The sequence below is a fragment of the Panthera onca genome, chromosome B4 (assembly GCF_046562875.1).
Source record: "Panthera onca isolate mPanOnc1 chromosome B4, mPanOnc1 haplotype 2, whole genome shotgun sequence".
NCBI classification, from domain to species: Eukaryota; Metazoa; Chordata; class Mammalia; order Carnivora; family Felidae; genus Panthera; species Panthera onca.
The window spans coordinates 20,709,920-20,734,484 of NC_138345.1; the positions used below are offsets into that span (position 1 = coordinate 20,709,920).

The following is a 24,565-nucleotide window of genomic DNA, read 5'->3' on the forward strand; positions in this document are numbered from 1 at the left end:
GCAGTGAGCCTGACGTGGGGCTTGAACTCACAAACCGCGAGATCATGACCTGAGCCGAAGCCCGTCGCTTAACTGACTGAGCCCCCCAGGAGCCCCTGTTGCGTCTTTATAAACTCCATCATGCCCACGATGGGCCCATTTCTCTTCGCCTTCTATCATCCTAGGATTGCTTGCAGTTTGACTTTTTTTTTTTTTAATTTTTTTTTTTTTTTAACGTTTATTTATTTTTGAGACAGAGAGAGACAGAGCATGAACGGGGGAGGGTCAGAGAGAGGGAGACACAGAATCTGAAACAGGCTCCAGGCTCTGAGCTGTCAGCACAGAGCCCTACGCGGGGCTCGAACTCACGGACTGTGAGATCATGACCTGAGCCGAAGTCGGCCACTTAACCGACTGAGCCACCCAGGTGCCCCCAGTTTGACTTTTTAAAACTTTCTGGGGCCTACTTTGTTTCTTTGATTTATTGCATAAGAAAATAATTTTTATTCTCAGTTGTGTAGGTTTCCTTTCTCTCCTTCATGCCTGACCAGCTTCTCCTGTGAACCTGTCGACCACCTGAGAACATAAAGGTAGTTCTCATCTTTCTTCATTAATACCATTTTTCTTTGATGGCCATGTTGGTAATGACAAAAACCAGCGTGTCTGGGATGAAACCCCCTCAGCAGTTATGGGAACGGTGAATTTCCGATCATGTACTTCCTGCCACTGTGTGTTGATGTAGGTTTTCACTTCATACATCATTTCATACTTATCAAAGAAATAACACATTTAGTAGTGTTTGGATACGTGCTATAATTTTATCATACGCAATCTGGAAAATACATGCTGTGAAATGTTTCTTACTATAAAACACTTAAAATTAAGCTTGCTTTATTTTTAGAGAAGTCTATTATGAGACTTTTTTTTTGAGAGAGAGCGCACATGTGCAAGCTGGGGAGGGGCAGACGGAGAGCGAGAGAGAGTCTCAAGCAGCCTCCACCCCCAGCACAGAGCCCAACACAAGGCTCCATCTCAGGACTGTGAGATCATGAGCTGAGCCAAAAGCAAGAGTCAGAGGCTTAACCCACTGAGCCACCCAGGTGCCCCACGATCATGAGGCTTTTTAAAAACTAAAAAAAAAAATATTTTCTATTTGTGCTAGAGCAAAATAATACCTCTCATTGGTGGTATTCTCTTTAATACTTTCGCCCCTGGTTTGAATTTTGTCAATTCCTAGTCTCTGAGCAGAGCAACCCTGTCTCACTGCTCTCTCTCTCTGCTGCAGTTTATTTAAAATTCAACTATCATTAGGATATTTCATTTAGCTTATACGACTGGCACTTTAGTTTTAGGACTTCAGGTCAGGAATGGAATGCTTGAATCTTATTGGTTGAAATTTATCGTTCATACAGTTTAGCTGTTGTGAAAACAGGTGCATTATCAGTGGTGCTGAAAAGAGATGTTGAAAATCTGGGTTCTAGTCATACCTGTTAAATAGGAAGGGGTGATAGTCTTGCTCAGCTTACTCATAAGATGCTTATGAATTAACCTGCAATGATGCATGTAACAATATTGTAAACTGTTCCATTCTGCGCAAATTGACATGTGACTTAAGGGGAACTTGACAGTCAATAACAGATTACACATTTTGGCTGGCAACTGGGCACTCCAGTCCCCATCCTTTTAGGTAAGCAGAGTTGACACCAGATGATTTATGATTCAAAAAAAACTACATTGCCTGCCCTCGTGGAGTTTACTAGTATAAACACATTTGCCCAGATGCAGGAAGTAAAGTAGGCATGAGACACAGGCATATTTCATGTAAAAGCAAATGACAACCTCGTATTTACAGGAGGTTGACCTGTGGTTTTTTGGGTTTTTTTTTTTTCAAGTTTTTATTTTAATTCCAGTTGGTTTTGACCTTTTCTTCTAATCTTTTCCTCTCAAAACTACCCCCTGAAAGAAAGGATTAAAGATCTGCTCATTTCTAATCTTGATTTGAGGTCCTGCACAACATAAACCCTGACCTTAAATTCCTCGGGGAGGTCATCTCCACTCCAAGACGTCAAGGTCAAAAACTGACCTTGAAAGAATGAAGGATTTGTCTGTTTTCAAATCACCAACTCTTTAAGTCAGGTGCTGGCGAGTGTTGAGGCCTATGTATACTGTGGCTTATTTTACCACAAAATTCACTGTCTAGAAAATATTGATTTGTGGCTATTCTGTTTCAGAGATTAAAAAGATTAAGTGACACTCACTACTATAGCTGTTGTATTTACCAGTTGGTTAAGGGACTCTGGACTTTCAAAATACAATTTGTCTATGCAATTATTTTTCTAGTAATATGAATCCTTTTGTTTTCAAGAAGACTTCGTAGGACATAAAATTAGACAATATTCCGTGATACTGCTTTAGAGAATGGTAAGTTTTATTGTATATGAGTAAGTAATCTTTTAAAAAAAAAAATTAGGCAATATAGGAAAGGAAATATAGGCAAAAATATCATTCCAAATCTCACATCCCAGAAAATAATTGTCATTAACAAGTGGACATAGTTCCAGATACCTCTCTGAGCCTTTGTACAGATAAAACAAATTTAGAAAAGTGTATTCATACTATCCATGCTTTTTTTTTTATTTCAGTGGGTGTAGGGAAAAGGTCTCCTGCTAAATTAAGGATCAATATAAAGTATTTATAAATGGGCTCCTTTTATTAATGATTGACTACTATTTGCTAGAGAAATTTTATATTTTTTGGTTTTCTTAAAAGACCTTGTTTTTCATAACTGATTCTATGAAACATACCATGAAGTTTAATGTACGTCTTTTTCCTCTCTCTTCAATCCTGAAGCTACGAGTTTGTGAATGGTATACAGATTTTAAATTGAATGCTATTTATGGCTTATCACTTTTATAACACTGGGTCAAGAATATTACACTAAAAAGATATCATTTTGCAAGGGGGGTTTGTGTAGATACTTATACATTAAATAAAGCCTGTAATTTTTCCCACGTATCTAGAACTTGTGGTAATGCACTTCTGCTAAAATTTATACTAAAATACAAAATGTATACTGATAAGTATTTGATAAGTATCAAAGTATTTTTGGATATAAACAAGTCCAATCCTTTGAGAACTACTGTGATCAGCTGTATCAAGCTCTCTGTCCTCTGCGGCAGGTAGTTTAAATCCTACACATGGAATTAAAATTCCAAGAGAATGTCGTGGTTCTCCCACTTTTCCCTTCACTAACTCAAATATGTCCTTTCTCTTGGACGAAACGTGCCCTGCTGTCTTCCGGCCCCAGGGGCCCCCAGCACTGCCGAAAGCACGAAGTATCGGCAGCAGCCGGCTGGGCATCAGGGCAGCACAGCTCTCTGGTCACGTCTCTTCAAGTCCCTACACCTTAGTGTCCTGAAATGCCATCATGCAGAGCACAGGCTCTGGAGTTAGAGACCCACATCAGAATTTCAAAACTGCTACACCCTAACTCAGTGGCCTTCAGCGAGTTACCAATGGTACCCATTTTATAGGATCCCGAGGATTAAACAGGGTGAATGAGCACAGGGCCCGGCATGTAGTAAGCGGTAACGCCACCACCTATATGGTGTCTTTGTGTGACAGAAAAAGGTGCACGGTCCTCAAGATACTTTACTTTCATCTAGCAGAAATTGTTGTAATATTCTGATTTTTAGACCAAGACACTTTACTGCCATCTGCTGGAAAATTCTCTTAATAAATATGCAAATCCATTTCTATGATGTGAACCACATCCCCTTAGATGTGCTGGTGCCCTTGTGTAGTACACAACCTGCACAACTGTGCCTATCAGTGCTCAGTAGATCATATTTGCTACTATTCTTTTCACTTTTGTAAATGGGGTTTAGAAGACAAGCCAAGATAAACAATGCTATTGTATGAAGCAATTCATTTCAAAAAAACCAAGGAGTGAAAGTTTATCTCTATAAATGTAAATCTCTAGTTACAAAGCCTGGAAACATTTGGGCTTACTACTTCCCTCACTTCCCACTTTCCACACAGAAAACTACGTTCTACAGTAAAATACGCAATTTAAGTTAGCAGAGCTACTAATTAAGCCATTATTCTGGCATTTATAAAAACCAAAAGAACAAACAGGGGATATACATATACAGAATCAAGTAATGTTTTGTAATAATCCATATAGCATTTAAAAAAATTTTTTTTACATTTATTTATTTATTTTTGAGAGACATAGAGCACAAGTGGGGGATGGGCAGAGAGAGAAGGAGAGACAGAATCTGAAGCAGGCTCCAGGCTCTGAGCTGTCAGCACGGAGCCTGACGCGGGGCTCGAACCCACGAACCGTGAGATCATGACCTGAGCCGAAGTCAGATGCTCAACCGACTGAGCCATCCCGGCGCCCCAACCCATATAGCATTTTAATCTAGATTTTAAAAATTGGATCCAGAATATTACATCGTTATTGCAATATGGCAGACCTCTGGAAAGCAACCCTGCTGGGGCTCTGTTCCCCTTTCTTCATCCCGGAACCTGGGCTGGGATATGATGGGCGACTCTCTTCTAACCAAATAGCCTTTATTGACCTTTTTGTACACCAAAGGCAAAAACGTGGCTCATTTTCATACCTAGCAGTACAATCATGAAGAAGACCGACCACCGTTGGGTGAGGGAGAGTTGGTAACGAGAATACAGGATTTATCTCCCTGGCAAGGATCCTAGGTGCTAGGACGGCTCTTGGAAGCTCGGAGAAAGCAACATCACATACCAGGTGAAGTAGAAATGCTGCACTGGCCACGGCAGAAGATACCAAATGCCTCGGGGTGGGCATGTCAGAGGGTGTACCTATGCAGGGCTGGAAAACCCACCAGCTGACTCTGTCCTAAGAGAAGCCCAGAGGACACGCCATTTACCATAGTGGTAAGACATGCGTTGTTAAGAGGGTCACAACCCGCGAGAATCTCACTGGGAATGCTCTTCCATATGCCACGGTTGACTGGTGGAGACTCTGTTATAAAACTGTGCTCCTCAACAGGGATGACGGGATCCCGAAATAACAGAGGCCAGGTGAATACTTAACCGTCAGAAGCAAGGTGTGTGCAATTATCGCAAAGGGGTTGCAAAACTGGAATGGCAACCAGGGGTCCCATGCGTAGACAGACATCAGCACGGTTGACAGAACTCAGTGTTTCCAGAGGCGGTCAATAAAAAGTATCAATTTGTAAAATAAAGATAGAAAAAAAACCAAAAAGGATGGTCAGTAGGCTTAGGGCAGCTTGGTCACAGACACTTACCCAGTTTCTCAGATCAGGAACCAACTGACAGAGGACAGGCTGGTCGCTATGAGGATGGAACCTGAAATACCTCACTAAGTATACTCAGTAGCTATTTCCCCCCCGCATTTCAAAATACTGTACTGCCCCGGCCCTTTTACTGGGTGACAGAGCACTGCAGCAGGTCGAGGCCCCGGTGCAAGGAGACCTGCCCGATCACTCAGCAGGCCCCGTGGTATTAGAGGGACCCGTGGTGGGAAAGTGTGCACGGTTACTGGTAATCCCAGAAGAAGTGCAGCACAGGCTCCCGGGACTTTGGAGCAAGGACACATCCTCTGTAGCAAAGAACTTTACAGCATTTGAAAAGAAGTTCTTCTAGATGAATGGCCCTGATTGAGACAGACCAAATGACCACGGGACATCAAGTAACTCTGCAAGCAGAGATAATCATGAGCTGGGTTCTGCCAGGCCCAGCAGCAAGAATCCGTCATGAAGTGGGAGTGTAAGATGCAGGGCCACGCGTGAGCAGGAGGGCCAGAGGGCACACGCCGGCTTTTCCAGTCGTTGGCCCGCAACTCCGCATCATCCACCACTACTGCTCCGGCGTTCACGGCTATGGGGTCACAACTGGCTCACAACCAAGGCTGCATGGGGGTGTCTGTTATGGCCAGCTGACAGAAGAGGAGAAAGGCCAACCTTCGTTCCTGGATGAGCTGGCTCAGCGTAAGAGTGCAAGCCAAGAAGAGATACTGTCACACTGCACCTCTACTTGGGGCGACCCTGAAAGAGAGCGGGGAGGAGAAATTTCTGGCGATGCACTTGGTTGTCCGCTTTGAAACAAGAATAGCTCGAGGTAAGAATATACACAGGCTCATAGACAGTGGTAGGTGGGGTGGCAATTCGGTCAGAGGCTTGGAAGGAGAAATATTAGAATATCACAGATAACGTGTGGACCCAGGTTTGAAGAATTCTGTGTCTCATGTTCGTGCACAGCAAAGTGCCACTATCAGAAAGACATTAAACAACATCCGTGAGTCAGCCATGGCCATCTGCCAGTCTCTCTAATCAGCGGCTGTATTTCTGGCACAACGGATACTTCAGTGGAGCAGTCATCGTGGTGGGGGTGGTGGCTACGAATAGGGCTTTGGCTCACCGGGCTTGGTCCAGCCACTGCTACTAACAAATGTCCAACCTGTCAACTGCAGAAATGAGTGCTGACTCCCCAATACAGCCCAATCCCTCAAGGTGACCAACCAACCATTTGGAGGTAAACTGACTACGATGGGCCTGTTCTACCCTGGAGGAAGCAGGAATTCATCTTGACTAGGGTTATTATATATTCTGAGTTTTCCTTTCCTCTCCACAGGACCCAGCCAACATCACCAACTGAGAATTAAGAATGTCTGATCTACTGACACAAGATCCCGTACAATACTGCCTTGGGCCAAAGAGTACACTAGTCTAGTCCCATACTGCATCACTGTTAAGCCACTGGCATTACAGAATGGTGGAATGGCCTCCTAAAGACACAGGGGAGGCACCAGTTTGGAGATGATACACCTTGAAGTTGAGATGCCACCCTAAATCAATAACCATTATGTAGTTCCCAATAGGTGGGCTGGGTCCAGGAACTATGGGGAAAAGTAGATGGCATTCCCAGTGGGACCCTTGGCAAGTTGGTGCTTTCTGTCCCCCAAATCTTAGGCTCTGTGGGACAAAAGGCCTTGTTCCCAGAGGGGTAATACTTCATCGTGGACACAGAGTCCCACTGTACTTGACAATACAGCTACTGCTCAAAGCGCTTCGGTCTCCTTATGCCAAGAAACCAGCAGGAAAGGAATCACTACACTAGCAGGGATCATCGGTCGTGATCACCAGCAGAAGTGGAGCTCTCTCACAGAATGCAGAGAGGGAAGAACGTTTGGCACACAAATGACCCAATGGAGTCTCCCGAGGCTCCTGTGCCCAGTTTTAACAGTGAACAGACAAGAACAGAGGCCATGACCTAAGACGGGCATAGTGACCAGGTCCTAAGCCGCTGGGAGATGAGGGTCTGGGTCACCCAGGCAATACGCCTGGACCAGCATGGGCCCTGGCTGAGGCAAATCTAGAACGGGCGGCGGAGAAGGAGATAAAGTATCAGTTACTGGAGGCTTGAGACCCACTGCCGCTGTAGCAACTGTAGTTTCCCCACAAACCTTTTTATAAGCTTCCCCGGCAACACAGGCCAACCAGAATCCTTGGAGTTGGGTTATAATCCTGGTTATCAGGCGCGTGGACTTGCTCTAAAGAAGCAGTTGGTGGCACATGAAAAGATACTCAACGTCACTCATCATCAGGGAAATACAAATCAAAACCACAATGAGATGCCACCTTATGTCTGTCAGAATGAGCAGAAGCAAAAAGACAAAAAAATAACAAATACTGGTGAGGATGTGGAGAAAAGTAACCTTCGTGAACTGTGGTGGGAACATAAACTGGTGCAGCCACTGTGGAAAATGGTACAGAGCACCATCAAAAAATGAAAAATAGAATTACCAGATGATCCAGTAATTCCACTAGGTATTTACCCAAAGAAAATGAGAACACTAATTTGAAAAGATATATGCATCCCATGTTTATAACAACATTATTTACAACAGCCAAGATATGGAATCGGCCCAAGTGTCCATCAGTATATGAATGGGTAAAGATATGGTATTGTGTATGTACACACACACACACACACACACACACACACACACACACACTGGAATATTATTTGGTCATGAAAAAGAATGAAGTCTTGGGGCACCTGAGTGGCTCAGTCGGTTAAGCATTTTTGGCTCAAGTCATGATCTCATGGCTCATGAGTTCCAAGTCCCACATTCGGCTCTCTGCTGTCAGTGTAGAGCATGCCTGGGGTTCTCTTCCTCCCTCCCTCTCTCTCTGTCTCTGTCTCTCTCTGCCTCTTCCCCTGTCTCTTTTGAAATAAACTTTAAAAAATTTTTTTTAAACTTAAAAAGAATGAAGTCTTGCCAATTATGACAACATGGATGACCTAGAGAATATTATGCTTTTTTTTTTTTTTTTTTTTTTTTAAAGGTGGGCTCCATGACCAGTGTGGAGCTCAAGGCAGAGTTTGAGCTCACAACCCTGAGATTAAGAGTTGGATGCTTAACTGACTGATGCTTAACCTACAGGTCCCCCTGTGGAGTATTACGACAAATGAAATAAGTCAGAGAAAGACAAATACCATACAATTTCACTTACATGTGGAATCTAAAAAACAAATGAACAAAGCAACATACAGGAAGCAGAAACAGACCTATAAATACAGAGAACAAACTGATGGCCTCCAGAAGGGAGAAGGGTGAGGGGATGGGCAAAATGGGTGAAGGGGAGTGGGAGATACAGGCTTCCAGATTGGAATGAAGAAGTCACAGGGACGAATGGCAGAGCATACGGAATATAGCCAATGGTATTGTAATCGCGGGGTATGGTGACAGGCAGTAACTATGGTTGTTAGCACAACATAAGATATACAGGGATCGAATCACTATGTTGTACACCTGAAACTAACACTGTGGGTCAACAATAAAAAAGAAAAAAGAAGCAATTGGATCTGAACAGCACAAGGGATGAACTATAATGGACTCTAGTGTTCCACCTATATATTACTCCCTCTTCAAGGCCAAGGGCCTCCCTTCTCCAGCTGCCGCCATCTTCCAGTCAGACCTTTCATGTCCTTACCACAAATACGACCGAGTTAAATCCTCACCCCGCAACCAGAATGAGCCTTAATAATTTGCTACATCTTAAAATAAACACCTTAAGTTGAACCCCCCCTCCCCCCGCCAAATTTAAGAACACTCAGGCAACTAGTTTAAATTGGAATCGAACCAAACCAGAACATCAAAATTTCTCAGGTCTAAACCCAAAGTTTCAGACGCTTGGCACAGACAACCACGGTTAGCCTCTCTTTGGCCTTAACAGCTCTTGCTAATCAGAAGCTTCTACTCAGATGGGGAAGAAAACATCAGTCCTCTATTTCCAAAAGTAATTCCACACCCGCCCGACATCATACCCTCCGAATCACATCATACAAATACAGGACACGTGGCTGTGCTTACCTGTAAAGTCACCTCAGTTCTCATAGGATTTAGCCCAATGGAGGCTCTGAACATGAGCAGTGAAATCTTAACCTCATTTACAATGAGATGTCCTCACTGCTTGGGCAGAATCTTTGGGTTTCTCATCCACTGCTGGGGGTGGGAGTGGGGGGAGGGAAGGAGGGAGTTAAAAAAACATTGTTCATGGGGTAAATTATTCCCAGCAGTCTTTATTTTATTTTTTTAATTTTTTTTCAACCTTTTTTATTTATTTTTGGGACAGAGAGAGACAGAGCATGAACGGGGGAGGGGCAGAGAGAGAGGGAGACACAGAATCGGAAACAGGCTCCAGGCTCCGAGCCATCAGCCCAGAGCCCGACGCGGGGCTCGAACTCACGGACCGCGAGATCGTGACCTGAGCTGAAGTCGGACGATTAACCGAGTGCGCCACCCAGGCGCCCCTCCCAGCAGTCTTTAGGTGGCTGTTCACACAAGAGACACAGGTCTGGGTTTCAGCACCATCAGGTCAGGCAGGAACCACTCATCTTTGTATCCAGCGTATCACTTAGCACGGCTGCCTGGCACCCAGTAGGAGGTCAATAAATAATTATTGCAGAGTTCCTTGAGCCACCCTGGATGCTGGCACCAGGGACTTGGGCCAGGACACTTTAAAAGTAGCCTGCCCGAGCAACAATACACTCCCTTCGAGCTCTGTCCTGTCAGGGCTGCTGGCTGTCACTTCACTCACACTGGGCGTCAGAATCTGGCTGTACTGGCAGCCAGTCACTCAAGTTAGCACTGCCTCAACTAGTTCTTCCTGGGACTTTATGTATTTATTTTTTTTCATCTTTATTTACTTCGAGAGAGGGAGAGAAAGAGAGACAACAAGCAGGGGAGGGGCAGAGAGAGAGAATCCCAAGTAGGCTCTGTGCTGCCAATGTGGGGCTTGATCCCGTGAGCTATGAGATCACGGCCTGAGCCGAAATCCTGAGTCAGATGCTCCACCGACTGAACCACCCAGGTACCCCTCTTCTTAGGACTTTAAAATGATAGCAAAAAGGGCCGGTTTCAAAGGAATGGATAATTTTCAGAGTTTATTAAACTGCCCAAGACTGAAAACATACGGGGGGGGGGGTGTGTGTGTGTGTGTGTGTGTGTGTGTGTGTGTGTGTGTCTCGAACTCTCCAGGGAATTTCGGATTTGACAGAGAGACAGTGAGTGGCAGGTGGCAGCTGAGCCACTGATGGCAGTGCTTTGCAGGAACCAGTGGACTTCCTGGGCCAACCCTCCCGGAGGAAGGCGTGGTTGTTCGACTCTTCCCTGGATTCCACGAGATCCTAAGTATCCTTCCAGTAAATTTACACTTTTACTTAGGTTCTCTCCAGCTGGTTTCTGTTATTTGCAAACAGAAGAAATGCACGTTAGAGGAAACCAGCGTCTCTAAGTTGGCTGCGTGGAGAATTATGGCGTCGCTGAAGAAAGTGGCGGGAGGTGGGAAGGACAGCTGAGTGGAGAGTTCGGGTGAAGGCTCTAAAAATAATCCCCTTTCTTCAGCTACAGGCAAGGGGGCTGCTGATGGAGCCGTGCAGAGGACTGCAAGGGGCAGTGCCGAGTAAGGGTGGGTTTTAAATACTCATTTTTTTAAAAAAAGCTTATTTATTTTGAGAGAGAGAGAGAGCAGGGGAGGGGCAGAGAGAGAGGATGGGAGAGCCCGATATGGGGCTCAATCTCATGAACCTGAGACCTTGACCGGAGCTGAAATCAAGAGTCAGATGCTTAACTGACTGAGCCACCCAGGCGCCCCTAAATATTCATTTTAAAAGCTGAATGCCTTCTCTTCCTCTCTTCTCTGCTTGCTCCAACCACTTGTTTTGAGTCTCCCTCCCTCAGCTTCTTTTCTTTCCAAGGTGCTAACTGCCAACAAAAGGGCCGTGGAGTCTTTTGACTCCAGGATATTTCTCTGAAGTATCAGCCATTTGCAGGGAGCCCAAGAAAGGAACTCAAATGGTGACTTAATCCTCGTCCCTTCTCTCCACCTTCCCAAGTATCTCATCATGAAAACGTTAGAAGTCAAATCTTGTCTCTGGCCCAAGCCATCTACTTCGATGAGCTTACTGGATGCCCCCGGGAAGGAAGGGCTAGACTGGGAAAGGGAGGTGAGTTGTGAATTTAAGAAACTACACCAAATCTAATGTGGGAGGAGGGAAGGAAGAAGAATCTGGACCATTTATTTGCAGCATGTCTTACTGACAGTTAAATACGGTGGTTTGTTCTGTTTTCTGCCACTCGAGGGTTATTTAATTAAATTCATGACCTAAGATGCTAACCAGCCCCACATCTAAAATAATTGCTTCTCTGTTGGGGAGATGTAAAGCCGGGACTGGTCTTTCCCTGGCCGACAGCTCTCCTTTCTGAGTCTGGATTCGCATCTCCACTCTCCTCCCCACGTAATTTGATCTCTGTATTTGATCCCCATTTAGTAGTACACTTCGCCAAACAGATGTCTGAGTAATTAAAATCCCACATGGGCACACTAGCCTGTGAGTTACATCTATTTAATAGTCAGCTCAGAAACTTTTCACCCTCGGCTTTTCTCCCATCCTGGGGTCCTAGGTCCCTGGCCTTTCGCAGGCTTCAAATACTAGAGTCCAAACCGGTTGCGTTTGTTTCCTGCATTCACAGAGCCTGTCCCCATTTTCGGACTGAATTTTCCTCGCAGATCCCCGATCTCTTTCTCCTTCAACTCACCTGGATTTTCTGTACAGTTTTCCACCAGCATTCAAATTCCCATTAGATGAATCAGCCTACATTTCATTCATGCCAGCACCAGCAGTAAAAAAATAAAAAAAAAAAAAATCAGAACAATGTTGTTAGAACCGTGGATTAAGAGCACCTTTTATTTTTTCCCCCTGAGGCATAGCCAAATATTTCAGCCTGAACAATCCCCCATTTTTTATCTTTAACTATTTGAGATCAAATACTGGAAACCTGTTTGGTTGCTACAGGTCACCGAAAGATTTTGATGGCCAAAAATTATACAAGAATGTGTGTTTGGAGTAGGAAAGAGAAGTTGGAAGGATTATCACATGGAATTTACTCACTTTTGAGAGATGATTTAGATGCAAATTTATTTAAGAAAATGTAAGGACAGTGTTCTTATGATGAATCTTATGATACTGATATAACATTACATTAAATTTTAGGTTAATGCTGTAATTTACAGTAGGTAAAAGAATTTCCATTGGAGGTGATGGTGCATATTGCCTTTAAGAATATTGTGAAATGAGTATGTATTTCTCTTTTTTTGATACCTATCAATTCAGACTTGAACACAAGCAGATAAATACTTAAAAAAAATTTTTTTTTAATGTTTACTTTTTTAAAAGAGAGAGAGAGACAGAGAGAGGGCACAGAAGGGGCAGGGAGAGAGGGAGACACAGAATCTGAAGCAGGCTCCAGGCTCTGAGCTGTCAGCACAGATCCCAACGCAGGGCTTGAACTCAAGAACTGTGAGATCATGACCTGAGCCGAAGTCAGATGCTTAACCGACTGAGTCACCCAGGCGCCCCTGCCCCTGCCCCGCCTCCCCAGCAGATAAGTGAGTAGGTGACAGTCATATAGCAAAATAATTCTTTATTTTTCTGCTTTTAAATAGACTTCCAGGGCATTTAACTGGATTATTTTATTAAAGTTTCTCAGGACATGCATGTTTCTTGTCAAGTTCCTTTGTATTCACAACATTGCAGGAAAAAGAAAATAATGTAATCAAAAAGCAAGCAACGAGTTCAGAAGTTAACCAATACTATTTTGCTTATATGTAAGGAAATTCTAAAGCTATTTGTCTAAACTTTGTGGTCATGATGGTACTTAAAAACTAGGTGAAAATCCTATCGTGCAATGGACGCTGTGTTTGGCGATTTCCACAACTCCTAGCTTGTTACCTGCACCGGCAAAGGCCACGTACATAAACAGAGGCATAAATTAACAACAGGATTCTTAGACAAACGGTGACGTGGAGTAGGGAGCTAGTCTTGCCGGAAGGGTAGACGAGTTCCACACGATGGGTGTGATTTCTTTCCCTGTTTATCACCTCGCATCCTTATGAACCTGAGGGCTCCGGAGCTGCCTGGGCTCAGGATAACCTCCCCTGGCCTGTCCCCAGCCCCCTTCCCATCCATGCAGATTGTGCTTCCTCTACAAGTCCAGGCCATTTCTTTCCCTGATCCAAGCCTTCTAAGGCTTGTTTCCCCTGCAGTCATTTCTTATCTCATGCCCATCCAAGCTCTGCTGTCAGCTTCTTTAAGATCACTGGAAAAAAAAAAAAAAAAAAAAAAAATTACTAATTCCAATAACCCATTTCTGGCTTCCCACGGCCTTAGTGTAAACTGGGGAGAATTTTTCTTGAGCTCACAAAGTTGTGAGGGTCAAATGAGCTCCTGTGGATGAAAGGGCTTTCTACATGGTTACATTGGCCACGGACCTTGGGCTCCAGCTCCAACTGCCGGGTTCAAATACCATTTTCTAGCTATGAGAACTTTAGCAAGCTACGTAACTTTCCTGCGCTCCAGTTTCTTAATGTGAAAACTGGACATCATAAATGTACCTAAATCCTGGGGTTGTTCGGTGATGGTTACAGGAGACAACTCCTGCGTATTACAAGGTCAGAACATGCTTGGAACAGTCCCGGTTTTAAGCCCCGGTAAGTGTCAGCACAAATGCAGGCATCAGCTAATTCCACACAGCTTCGTCTCTCTCCAGCCCTGGGCCTTCGGGACCTGTCCTCATTTAGGCACTGCGGAAAGCCAGGCTATATCCCTTGGGCATGGTCCGAGACAGCTAAGGATGGGGCAGGACGTAAGAATCTTGAGCACACGTGTAACTGGCAGGCACTTTTAACTTTTGCCCCTTTCTTAAGTCCTGTTCACTCGCCTTGGCTTCTCCTCTGATGACGTTATTTTGAATGATTTGTTTATCTTGCTATTTCAGTTGCTGCCTATTTGTACTTAAAGCCACAAAGATAAACCCTTCCTACTCTGGAAAATGGGGACAGTAAAAGTATCTATCAGAGGAGACAGGGATGCTTTTGAAAAAGAAACTGGAGCAAAAAGCATTTGTAATCCAACTATCATCACACGAAATGACGTGGAAACAAACAAAACATACAAACAACAAAAACCTGGCTTTCTGAAAATGGGATGATTCTTCCAAATGAACTTTCTTCCTCAAAGTGGTTCCATCTGAATCTGTAATACGTAGCACATAACTCATAATACAATGATGCTACTGTCGCCTAAAGTGTTGGGATTTTCTTCTTTGAAAAGGCTTTTAAGGACCTTTGTGCAAATACTAACTCTGCCACTTTATGATATTTATGACAAATGCCTTTCTACTTCTCAACTTATTATTTAGTACTTTTATCATTTTTGACATATAGAAGTTCTCAATGCTTAAGCAAATGTATCTATAGGATATCTTCATTGTTTTGTGGTTAGCTTTTTCCATCAAAAAAAAATCACTTAAATATCCACTTAGATTTTTAGTTCATTTACAGCTTCATTTCACATTTGTCTCTTTAATCCATCTAGGATGTATTTGTTTAGTAGGAAGTGACCATCTAATCGATATTTTTTTTCTCCCAAGGAATAGATACATTTATCTAGAAGCATAATAGATTTCTCAATATACTCAAATATTTTTGTTTTTGTGGTTTTTTTCTCTTCTTTGGTATAGATCCCTTCTAGTTCCTGTCAATACTATTTATATGTAAATGGGGTCTTTAAAAAAATGTACATATATCCCAACAGGTTATTGCTGGATCACTGGAAAAGTTACTGATTTGTAACTTTTAAAAGTTATTTAAAAAAATTTTTTTAATGCTTATTTTTTGAGAGAGAGACAGCGTGAGTGGGGGAGGAGCAGAGAGAGAGGGAGACATAGAATCCGAAGCAGGCTCCAGGCTCTGAGCTGTCAGCACAGCGCCTGACACAGGGCTTGAGCCCACGAACCCCAAGATCATGACCTGAGCCAAAGTCTGATGCTTAACTGACTGAGCCCCCCGAGCGCTCTGGTAATAGCTATTTTTAATAAGAACTTTTCAATCAAGTCTCTTGAGTTTTCTAGGCAAAAGTATCATCTGCAAATAAAAGTAAATTTTCTTCTGCTTTTCAGTATTTTACCTATTATTTCTGTCTCATGTCTTATTATAGAACTATTTTAGCATAATTTTAAAGAACAGTATTAATAGCAGGCATCTTCATACCTCTTGTCATACCATTAAGTACTGAAATTTTAAAAGACACATAAAAGTAGACTGAATACTAAAATGAACTCTCATGTGCCCATTACCTAGCTTCAACAATTATCAACATTTTTGCATACACTTTTAGTGCAATTATAAATTAATCTAGCCTTTCTGGATGCTAATTTGGAGATATCTATCCAAAAATGGGTCCAGCAATTCCACTGCTAAGCATTAATCCTATATCACCAATGGACATAGATTTTTTTTAATGTTTATTTAGTTTTGAGAGAGAGAGAGAGAGAGAGAGAGAGAGAGAGAGAGAGAGAGACAAAGCGCGCGCTGGGGAAGAGGCAGAGAGAGGGAGACACAGAATCCAAAGCAGGCTCCAGGCTCTGAGCTGCCAGCACAGAAACCAACGTGGGGCTCGACCTCACAAGCCGCGAGATCATGACCTGAGCCCAAGTCGGACGCTTAACTGAATGAGCCACCCAGGCGCCCCGGGTATAGATATTTAAGAATGTTCACTGTAATTGTATATAATTGTGAAAAACTAGAAAATAGACAAAATGTTCCCCAATAGGTAAATGAAAAATTATGGCATATTCACATAATAATGCCCAGCTTTATGAAAAATTTTGGTAGACCTATAAGCTGATGTGGAAAAATATCCAAGGTACTTTATACAATGAAAATAGCAAGTGCAGAACAATATGTAGAGTATGATTCTGGTTTTTTTTTTTTTTTTTTCAAAGGGGATGGTCAGATACTTTTATGTGCCAGGAAACTTTCTGGAAGGATATGTAAGAAACTGTTAATAGAGGTCACCTCGGGGAGGGAGAATGAAGAGTGGGAATGGGAGGTTGAGGAGTTAACTCTACATTTTCCCCTCTTCCTTACAATTTGGATGTCTTACCATTAGCTTTATTATTTTTATAAAACCTTATTAAAGGATATGATGTTGGCTATCGATTTAGTATTTACTAAGACGTTTTTAAAATTTTTGTTGTTGTTTTAATCAGAAGTGTTAAGACTTTTATCATCTATTAAGATAGGATGTTTTTCATCTGTGACCTAAATGTATGATGTTATTTCTATTATTTTCCTATTATTAAAATTCCTCACATTTCTAGAATGAAAGCTACCTGACCATGTTAAAAATGAACTTCATTGAATTTATTTAACTTTCTTTTTTTTTCCTAAGATTTTATTTTTTTTAAGTAATCTCTACACCCAACCTGGGGCTTGAGCTCACAAGCCTGAGATCAAGAGTTGCACGCTCTACCAACTGAACCAGCCAGGTAGATGCCCCTAATTTGCTCATATATTCAAGGAGAATTTGGCATTGAATTTCATATGAGTTTGTATTTTTTGAGTGTTTTTGTAATATTTGATAGGCTTTACAATAATTATAGTTGCTTCATAAAACGGGTTAAATTTTTACATCTTTATGCATTTAGAAAGTCCTTCAAAATTTGCAATGATTTGCCTACAGGGCTGAGCCTTATTTGATTTCTTCTCCAATTCTGATCTACTTATTTTCTTCTATTTCTTGATTCAGTTTGGGTGATTTATGTTTTTCCAGAAAAAAATGTATTAGCTCATAGCTAACTATACATAGTATTCTCATATAATTAAAAAACAAAACCAAAAATTTTTCCACAGCTATTATATCTTTCTCTTCTTAAAAATCTGTATCTTCTCTTTATTAAATAGATTTGCCAGATATTTCTCTTTCTTCCCATTTTTTTTCCTAAGAAATTACTTTTAGAATTGATTCCATAATTGTTTTTTGTTTTCTAATTCACTGATTTCTCCTTCAATCCTTCCTTAATTCTCCTTTTCTCAAAGTTTAATTTTTTGTAAGTATTACTAAGTTCACTTATTTCTATTCGTTCTTGTTGGATTTCCCCCTGCTAAACAGCGTTACTAAGGTTGGTATAGTTTCAAAGGACTTTTGGGTATTTCTAACAATTAAATCTACTCTTAGAGGAGGAAGTTTTTCTATCACTGATGTGATGATGGCATTTAAAAAAATGTGACTCCGTCCCTTGTGGCAAATTTCTAAAGAATTTTTTAAATGTTTGACTAATGGAAATACAATTGCAGCAAGCTTGTGGCCTATTCTGAAGGGGCCAACACCTCTTTGTACATATAAAACCAGTACATTTGCTTTTGCTAGAACATTATCTACCCTCATAAATTTGAAAAGAATCAAGTGACAGGATTTAAAGAGTAGCTCTCACCATTTGCTTAATGGGATGTCCTCTCACACGGCAATCTGTAACCAAAGATATTTTTAAATGATTTTTCGTTTGGTGAAAATGTGTTTAAACGCCTTCCGCGTCAGCCTGGTTTCTTACTTGCTTGTAATTGAAGTTAGCGTCAAATAAAAAAGTAGATATTTCAAATGCAAAGGTTAAAAAGTGTTCACATGAAAGGATGACAAAGTGTTCTCTGCAAAAGTCAATTCACTATGATGATGTAGATGAAGGCAGAACATTTTTTTAAAACAACTTTTAACACTCTGATAGGCCAGATTATAAGCAATAAAAAGAAGTAATAAAAAATAATGTGCCTAGAGAAACGCAGATTTGCAGGTGTGACCTTTGCCAACATACGTAGCAGATCACCAGATCCACGTGTTTGTAGATTATGTAACAGTATTTAAATGGCCAGGAAAGGAAGAATTTTGTGGTCAAGAAGGTAGAAATGTCCTTTTTAAAGGATGAACCTGGCCAGTCCCATCTCAAATAACTGTTGACCAAGTTACAGATGGTTGGCAAGGCAGGTCGGAGGAAACAGAAAGGTCTGACAGAGTTGCAATAAACAGGCCAAAAGCAAGTGGCTGTTATCATTAAAAATGCAAACTTATTGAAGTCTTCAATATTTAAAATAATGCAAAGAAAATCTGTTTTGAAAGCATTCCTGAAAAAATTGCTTTAAAGGCTTTTACATAAAATTTTAGGTAAGACAGAACATGGCTTTACGAATAAACCAAAAACATATAACTAGACACACCCCCAGTGAACAATTTTATGATCATGATGGAAAACATGTTTATATATATGTATACATACATATGTACATATGTGTACATACATATACGTGTAGGTATATATATACACGTATACATACATGTATACATATATATACACATACATACATTGTATGTATGTGTATATATATATATATTTCTTTTGCACCTACTTGCATTTTAAGTTTTTTAAGCTTCCAAATGTTTAAAACATATAAGTGACTGTACTCTAGGAATTTGCTCTTGAGACATTAAGGAACCACTAAACGAAAAAGCAAACTTTTATCTCTATGGACTTCAAACAGAGGCGTGTATATATAAATTTATGTATTCAGTATTGGTCTTAACTGGTTGCCTTTTAAAACAATTTAGGGTTAACAGGACAGTAAGCCAGAGCCAAAAATAACCTCAATTTTGTTTGTTACTGTGGCTGTGAAATTTTCAGTAAAGCACAGACCTAAAGCCTAAATGCTGCTGAAGGATTACCTAGAAAGCAGAGCCTGAGGCCAAGTTTAAGTGCTAAGATTTTATTAGGAGGTACAATCCCAGGGCAGCAAGGGCTAGGGGAAATGCAAAGAAAGCAAATACAAGGCAGCACATCACTGGGCTGAAGACAACTTCACAAGAAAGTACAGCTGACTGCTCAGTCCCAAAGGAGGGCTTCCAGACAAACCATACAAAGCCATCCTATCTTGAGATCGTCTGTCTATGGAAAAATAGGAGTTTACATGCTGCCTATTTCTTGCTTTCTGTCCTGTTTGGTGCAAGTTTGCCTCATGGGGCTCCAATGCCCCCACTCTCCTGGGTATGCCACATGACCTCTGCAGGCTACTGCCTGGGAAGCAAGAGCATGCTGAACCTCAAGGTTTTTCACCGGAATCTAGGACTGATGGGAGGAGCCAGAGCCTCCTACCATCAGAACCCAGGTATGAGAGAGGCAGCGCTGAAGCCTGACTCTTAACTAGAGGGCTGCTGTCCCAAGAAGCCACAGAAGCAGAGGCCAGGCCTCTGCATTTGAGCAAGAGGCTAAGGGGGCTGGAGGGGGGGGGGGCGGGTACTGAGCAAATCTGGGGAGTTGCAGAAACTGGGTCTGGTATCCTATTCCTAGTGGTGGTGTTCACTGATTCTTAGGGGAGGAGGAGTCCCTCAATTCAGAGAGAGCACACATTTTAGGTCTCAGATTTTGTAAGCCAACGTGTCCCTCATTCCTCCACTCTCCCTCGACGCTACTTTAACTCTTTTCTCCCCCTTTCTTGAGGTGTAATTTGAATATAATACAATTCACCCATTTGGAGGCTACGGCGCGATAAACGTCAACTACATGTCTTACACCCACCATTCATTCCTATGAAGATGTGGGATTGTTCCATCACCCCCAAAAGTTCCCATCCGCTCCTTTGTTCCATCCCAGGCAACTGCTTTCCGTCACCACAGTTTTGCCTCTTCCAGAATGTCACATTCAGAATTATACAGACTGAGGCCATTCGTGTTTACCTTTCCCCCCACTGCACAAGGTTTTTCGGCTCCGTCCATGTTGCTGCATGTATTAACGGTACGTCCCTCTTGCCTCCGTTTTGGAGAACTTACCATGTGTGCTAAGGGTCGGGTATGTTTACCTGCATGATCTCACCTGGAATGCTCACAACCATCCTGCTTCACCGTGGAGGGGCCCAAGGCTCAGGGAGCCCAGCCGTGGAGTTTGGGGAGGGGCCCCAGGCCGACTCCCGCCGGTCGGTCAGCCCCCGGCGGCTCCGCACACCACGCTCCGGAGCCCGACCTGCGGCACCTGCCGTCCAGCTCCAGGGGGCGGATGGGGCCTGGCCTCGCACACGCTGGGGCCGGACAGCTCGGGACTGAGGCCGAGCGGAGGCTCCCCGAGGTCGGAGCCCCCGGCCCAGCCGCCGGCCTCGGGGGAGCAGCCGGCTGCCGCTGAGCTGCCCGCCGCGGCCACTTCCACGAGCGGAGGCGGCACCGCCGCGGAGTTCCGGGGGGCGCGGAGGGGCGGCCGCAGCTACCGCCACGGCCGCGTCACCGCGCGGGCCGCCGATCGGGCCGCGTGCCTGGGCGCTTCACCCCGCGCCGCCCCGGCGTTTCCCTCCGCGCGCGGACGGCGCTACTTCCCGCCTCGGCCACCGGGCGCGGGAGCCGGGTCGTCGGCGTGGGCGCGGCGCCAAGCGACGCCGCCGCGCTGCCTCCTCCGCCCGAGGGGCGACGGCGAAGCGCGCGGGCCTCCGCTTCCAGAGGTGGCCGCCGCGGCCCTGCCCCCAGAAGGGAACGGATGAGGTCGGCGGGCCGCGGTCGTTTCCCCCTCCGCGGCCGCGTCGCTACGATAGTATCTGGAGACTTCATCTCAGGGACGCAGTGGAGACAAAGATGATGGTGTTTTGCCCTGTGGCGTGGAGCGGCCCGCCCGCCGCTATTGTCTGGCTGCCTGACGGGCGCAGCAGCTCTATTTTTCTTACTCCGAACGTGGTTATTCGGGGGCAGCAGAGGGACTTACAAGGAGGCTTTGTCTGCAGTAAAAGAGCTGTTGCGAAACGGCCTCTCCTGAATGGCCGCCCGGCCGCCCTCAGCGGGGACCGCGCAGGGGACCGCTGGCGATTTTTTTTTTTCCCCATATCAATTAAAGAAAGGACAAAATCTGCATTTTCCTCCCCACCTTTTTCATTCGAATGGGAGCCTGAGTGTCGGCCGCAGGAAAGAGCTGCCAGCCGCCTTAACTTACTTGATCTCCTTTAATATTTTATTTTTTAGCTTTTCTAGTTGTTTTTTTTTTTTTTAATGTAATCGAGTGCTTTTTGAATCCTTAAACGGCCTCTGCTGTCTCAGAAATAATTGAATTGGAAAGCTGTGGAGGTGGGCGATGCTCACACGGACGGACGGATGGTTTGTTTTGTTGAATCCACCCTGGTGCCTCCGACCAGAAACAGCCCCGGGTGAGGGTGTGGAGGGAGGCGGGGCGGGGGGGGGGCAGGGCTGTGGGAGGTTAAAGTTTGGGGGGGGGGGGGAAATCCCATAATCGTGTGATTTTTATGAACATCCACTGCAAATGCCAGGTGGGAGAAGGCGAGAGGCAACTAGACCCAAGAAAGGGGCTTCCGGTCCGCCACCTGCAAGGACAAAAGAGGGAAGGAAGTAAGAGTATTTTTTTGATAGCACCAAAAATTTACAACTTCTGCTTATCTCCCACACCCCTCCTTTTCTTTCTCTTCACAGCATTTATAACCACCTGATAATGTGTATTTCACATATTTATTGGGTTCTCTCCCCACCTGATACAAACCTAGGAGAGCTGGGGGTTGCTGTGTCCTGTTGTTCCCTGGAGCCTAGTACAGTACCTGGCAAAGTACTGGAGGCTTTGTGACTATTTACTGACATCGGCAATTAAGAAACAGACGTGACACATTTTTTAAAGATACCGGGAAGAGGAACACGAAACCAAAAGCCGCCCGACACGCAAGGAGCACCCATGTCTTCAAACCCACCCTTTTCGTTGTGGAACGACAATTGATAAGGACAGCCAAGAGAGAGTCATACCGCCGTTCCATTTTCCAAAGAAGAACAAGAAAATAAATGAGCTCGCGCTTCCAGGACGCTTTCCCTCCATTCTGGGGATTGGTTGTGAGAGTGAGGGGAGCCTCCCGAAAATCTGTGGGGAACATGGAAGTCCTTTTCTTTTCCTATGTAACCCTCGGCACATGCTCACCTGTCTGCTGAGCACGACACGGGGCTTTGGGACATTCAGAACACGAGATACGTGTCAACGTTCCGTAAATATTTTTCTGTTCCGGAGTGTCTAGGTCATGTACGGTACACATGTGGGGAATGTGTTTCACATGAAAATTAAATCCCTTTTTTATACCTGAACATCCTTTTTATACCTGGACTAAATCCTTTTTGTACCTGAACATCCTTTCAAAAATGGCCCCCCAGGCTGCTGATTCATAACTGATGGATTCTTGTCGAAGAAAATGAAAATGGAGTGCTTGAGAGTGAAGAGAAGCAGAATAGCCAGTATATTTCCTTAGGAAATATACTGTCTCAACCTCCTTTCTTTGGAACTTTGATTAGGAAAGGACCACACCTTGGCTAGGAAAGTTTATAATACCTGTCAGAGTATAGCGGACGGGTTGGAAAGTTCTTCATAAAGAGTAAGTTTAGGATCTTCTAATTTCGGTGCCTCAGGCATCAACTAATCATGGCATCCTGGTATGCAAGACTGGAAGTATCCTGGGAGATCATTCATGCATGCGTTCAACAAGTATACTACATTTTTTGAATGTTATGTATCAAGCATTGTTCCAGATGCTGCAGATATAGCAGTGGGGGAAAAACAGACCAAATTCTCTCCCCTGTTATATGTTGTTCCACTTCCAAACCCCTTCCATCCTTTCACTACATCTTTTAAAAATCAAGTCCTTTTAAAAAACCTAACTTTTGGCCAAAGGAAAAAAAAATCCATCTCTCAAATTTTCCTTTTATGGCTATCGTTTTTAATAGTTTAAAAATGACTTTCCTGCATTCCTTCAATCGGCTATTATACAAGTGAAGATAATTACCATCCAATCAGCTTTCACCCTTCTATGAGAATGTTTCCTTCACCTAGCCTGCCCGCACCTGACCAGACCAGTCTTATGGTAGCATATAATAAAACATGATATGGAGAATAGCAATATTAAAATTTTAAGAACACAGGCGTTCCTTTCCCCGATTGTGTTTTTTAAGGAGTAAACTGAATGTTAATATAGAGACTCAGAACATGAACGTATAACAAGGTTCTAAGCGCGTAACCGAGTACCAGAAGGAATTTCAAGCCTATATTATCATAGTTGTACTAGCTCGGCTTTTTTGCAGCAATCTTCTCTAAATGTTCTTCCTTTCGTTCAGACTAAAATGCTTACTGGCCCAAAGGTTCCCTGAAGACTATGCCTTAACTACTAACTATGGCTTTCCCTACTTCACACTTTAATGTGTTGTAGTTCAAACACGCTTAAACATTCTTCTGAGCTATCCTATATTCCTGTTCATTCTCTTCACCTAAACAGAGGAAGCAGACCTCTCCGTCCTCCCCATCTTTCCTCGCCTTCCTCTACCGGTTGCTCAAATCTAGGGGTTGGAACTGTCCCCAACATGCTAGTGACTCTCAACCCTGGTTAGCATGGTAGAATCATCTGGGAGGCTTAAAAAAATACTGGCTTCTCCGGCCTACCCCTGACCAATGAATTAGAATCAGTGGGGGGAGAGTTCCAACACTTGCATTTTTATAAAGCTCTCAGGAAGTGTGAATGAAAGCCAGTGTGACATACAGAGCAGTGGACAACTCAAGTATCTAAGGCAGTGATTCTCAAACTGTAACACTTCACAATCACCCGCAAGGGCTTGTTAAAAAAAAAACAACACAGGTTGCTAGGTCCTACACCCTGAGTTTCTGATCCAGTGGATTAGGGGGAAGGCCCAAGAATGAGCCCTTCTAACAAGGTCACAGGTGATACTACTGCTGCTGATAACAGCCCCCAAAACAAGGGCACCATGACACAAAGGAGAAAAACCAGAAAGATTGAATTTATTTCAAACAAAACTACGAACTTCACTGTCATGGTGCAAATCAGAAACTTTGGGGGCTTCTTTCCCTTTATTTTATGGTTTATATGATTTTTGATTTAGAATTGTATTTGGGGAGAGAGATGGGACTCCCCTAATTCTTTCTTTGCTAGGGGTGGCTTCTAAAAGTCTTAAGCCTTATAGTTAAGTCCCCCACAAACCAATACATCTCTTCCTGTAAACCTCAGCTTTCACCCTTTCAGGAGAATGTTTCCTTCACCAGATTTTGCCTGACAAGTCATAGTGGCCCACGACAGAACATTATATGACGAATAGCAAAGTAAAACACACACACACACACACACACACACACGGGCACATCTCTCACTTCTCCTGACAAGAAGCC

The 24,565-nt window shown here is 43.5% G+C and overlaps 1 protein-coding gene and 1 long non-coding RNA gene across 4 annotated transcripts; one reads left to right on the forward strand and one right to left on the reverse strand.

The window, feature by feature from the left end:
* Positions 1-10,420: 10,420 nt before the first annotated feature.
* Positions 10,421-20,985, reverse strand: LOC132695029 (uncharacterized). Of its 3 annotated transcripts, XM_078450359.2 has the most exons (5): positions 20,249-20,985; positions 17,828-17,862; positions 14,507-14,586; positions 12,092-12,147; positions 10,421-10,735 (listed from the first exon to the last, which is right to left on the reverse strand). In XM_078450359.2, exon 1 carries the CDS (start codon positions 20,965-20,967, stop codon positions 20,647-20,649), a length of 321 nt encoding a protein of 106 aa, XP_078306485.1. In that variant the 5' UTR covers positions 20,968-20,985; the 3' UTR covers positions 10,421-10,735; positions 12,092-12,147; positions 14,507-14,586; positions 17,828-17,862; positions 20,249-20,646. The 3 variants fall into 3 exon arrangements, with proteins under 3 accessions (XP_078306485.1, XP_078306486.1, XP_078306484.1); XM_078450360.2 differs by lacking the exon at positions 14,507-14,586; XM_078450358.2 differs by lacking the exons at positions 14,507-14,586; positions 17,828-17,862.
* Positions 20,985-23,399, forward strand: LOC144616969 (uncharacterized). Its single transcript, XR_013556947.2, has 3 exons — positions 20,985-21,554; positions 21,675-21,753; positions 21,906-23,399. It is a non-coding gene; the product is annotated as an uncharacterized LOC144616969 (long non-coding RNA).
* The last annotated feature ends 1,166 nt before the right edge of the window (positions 23,400-24,565 follow it).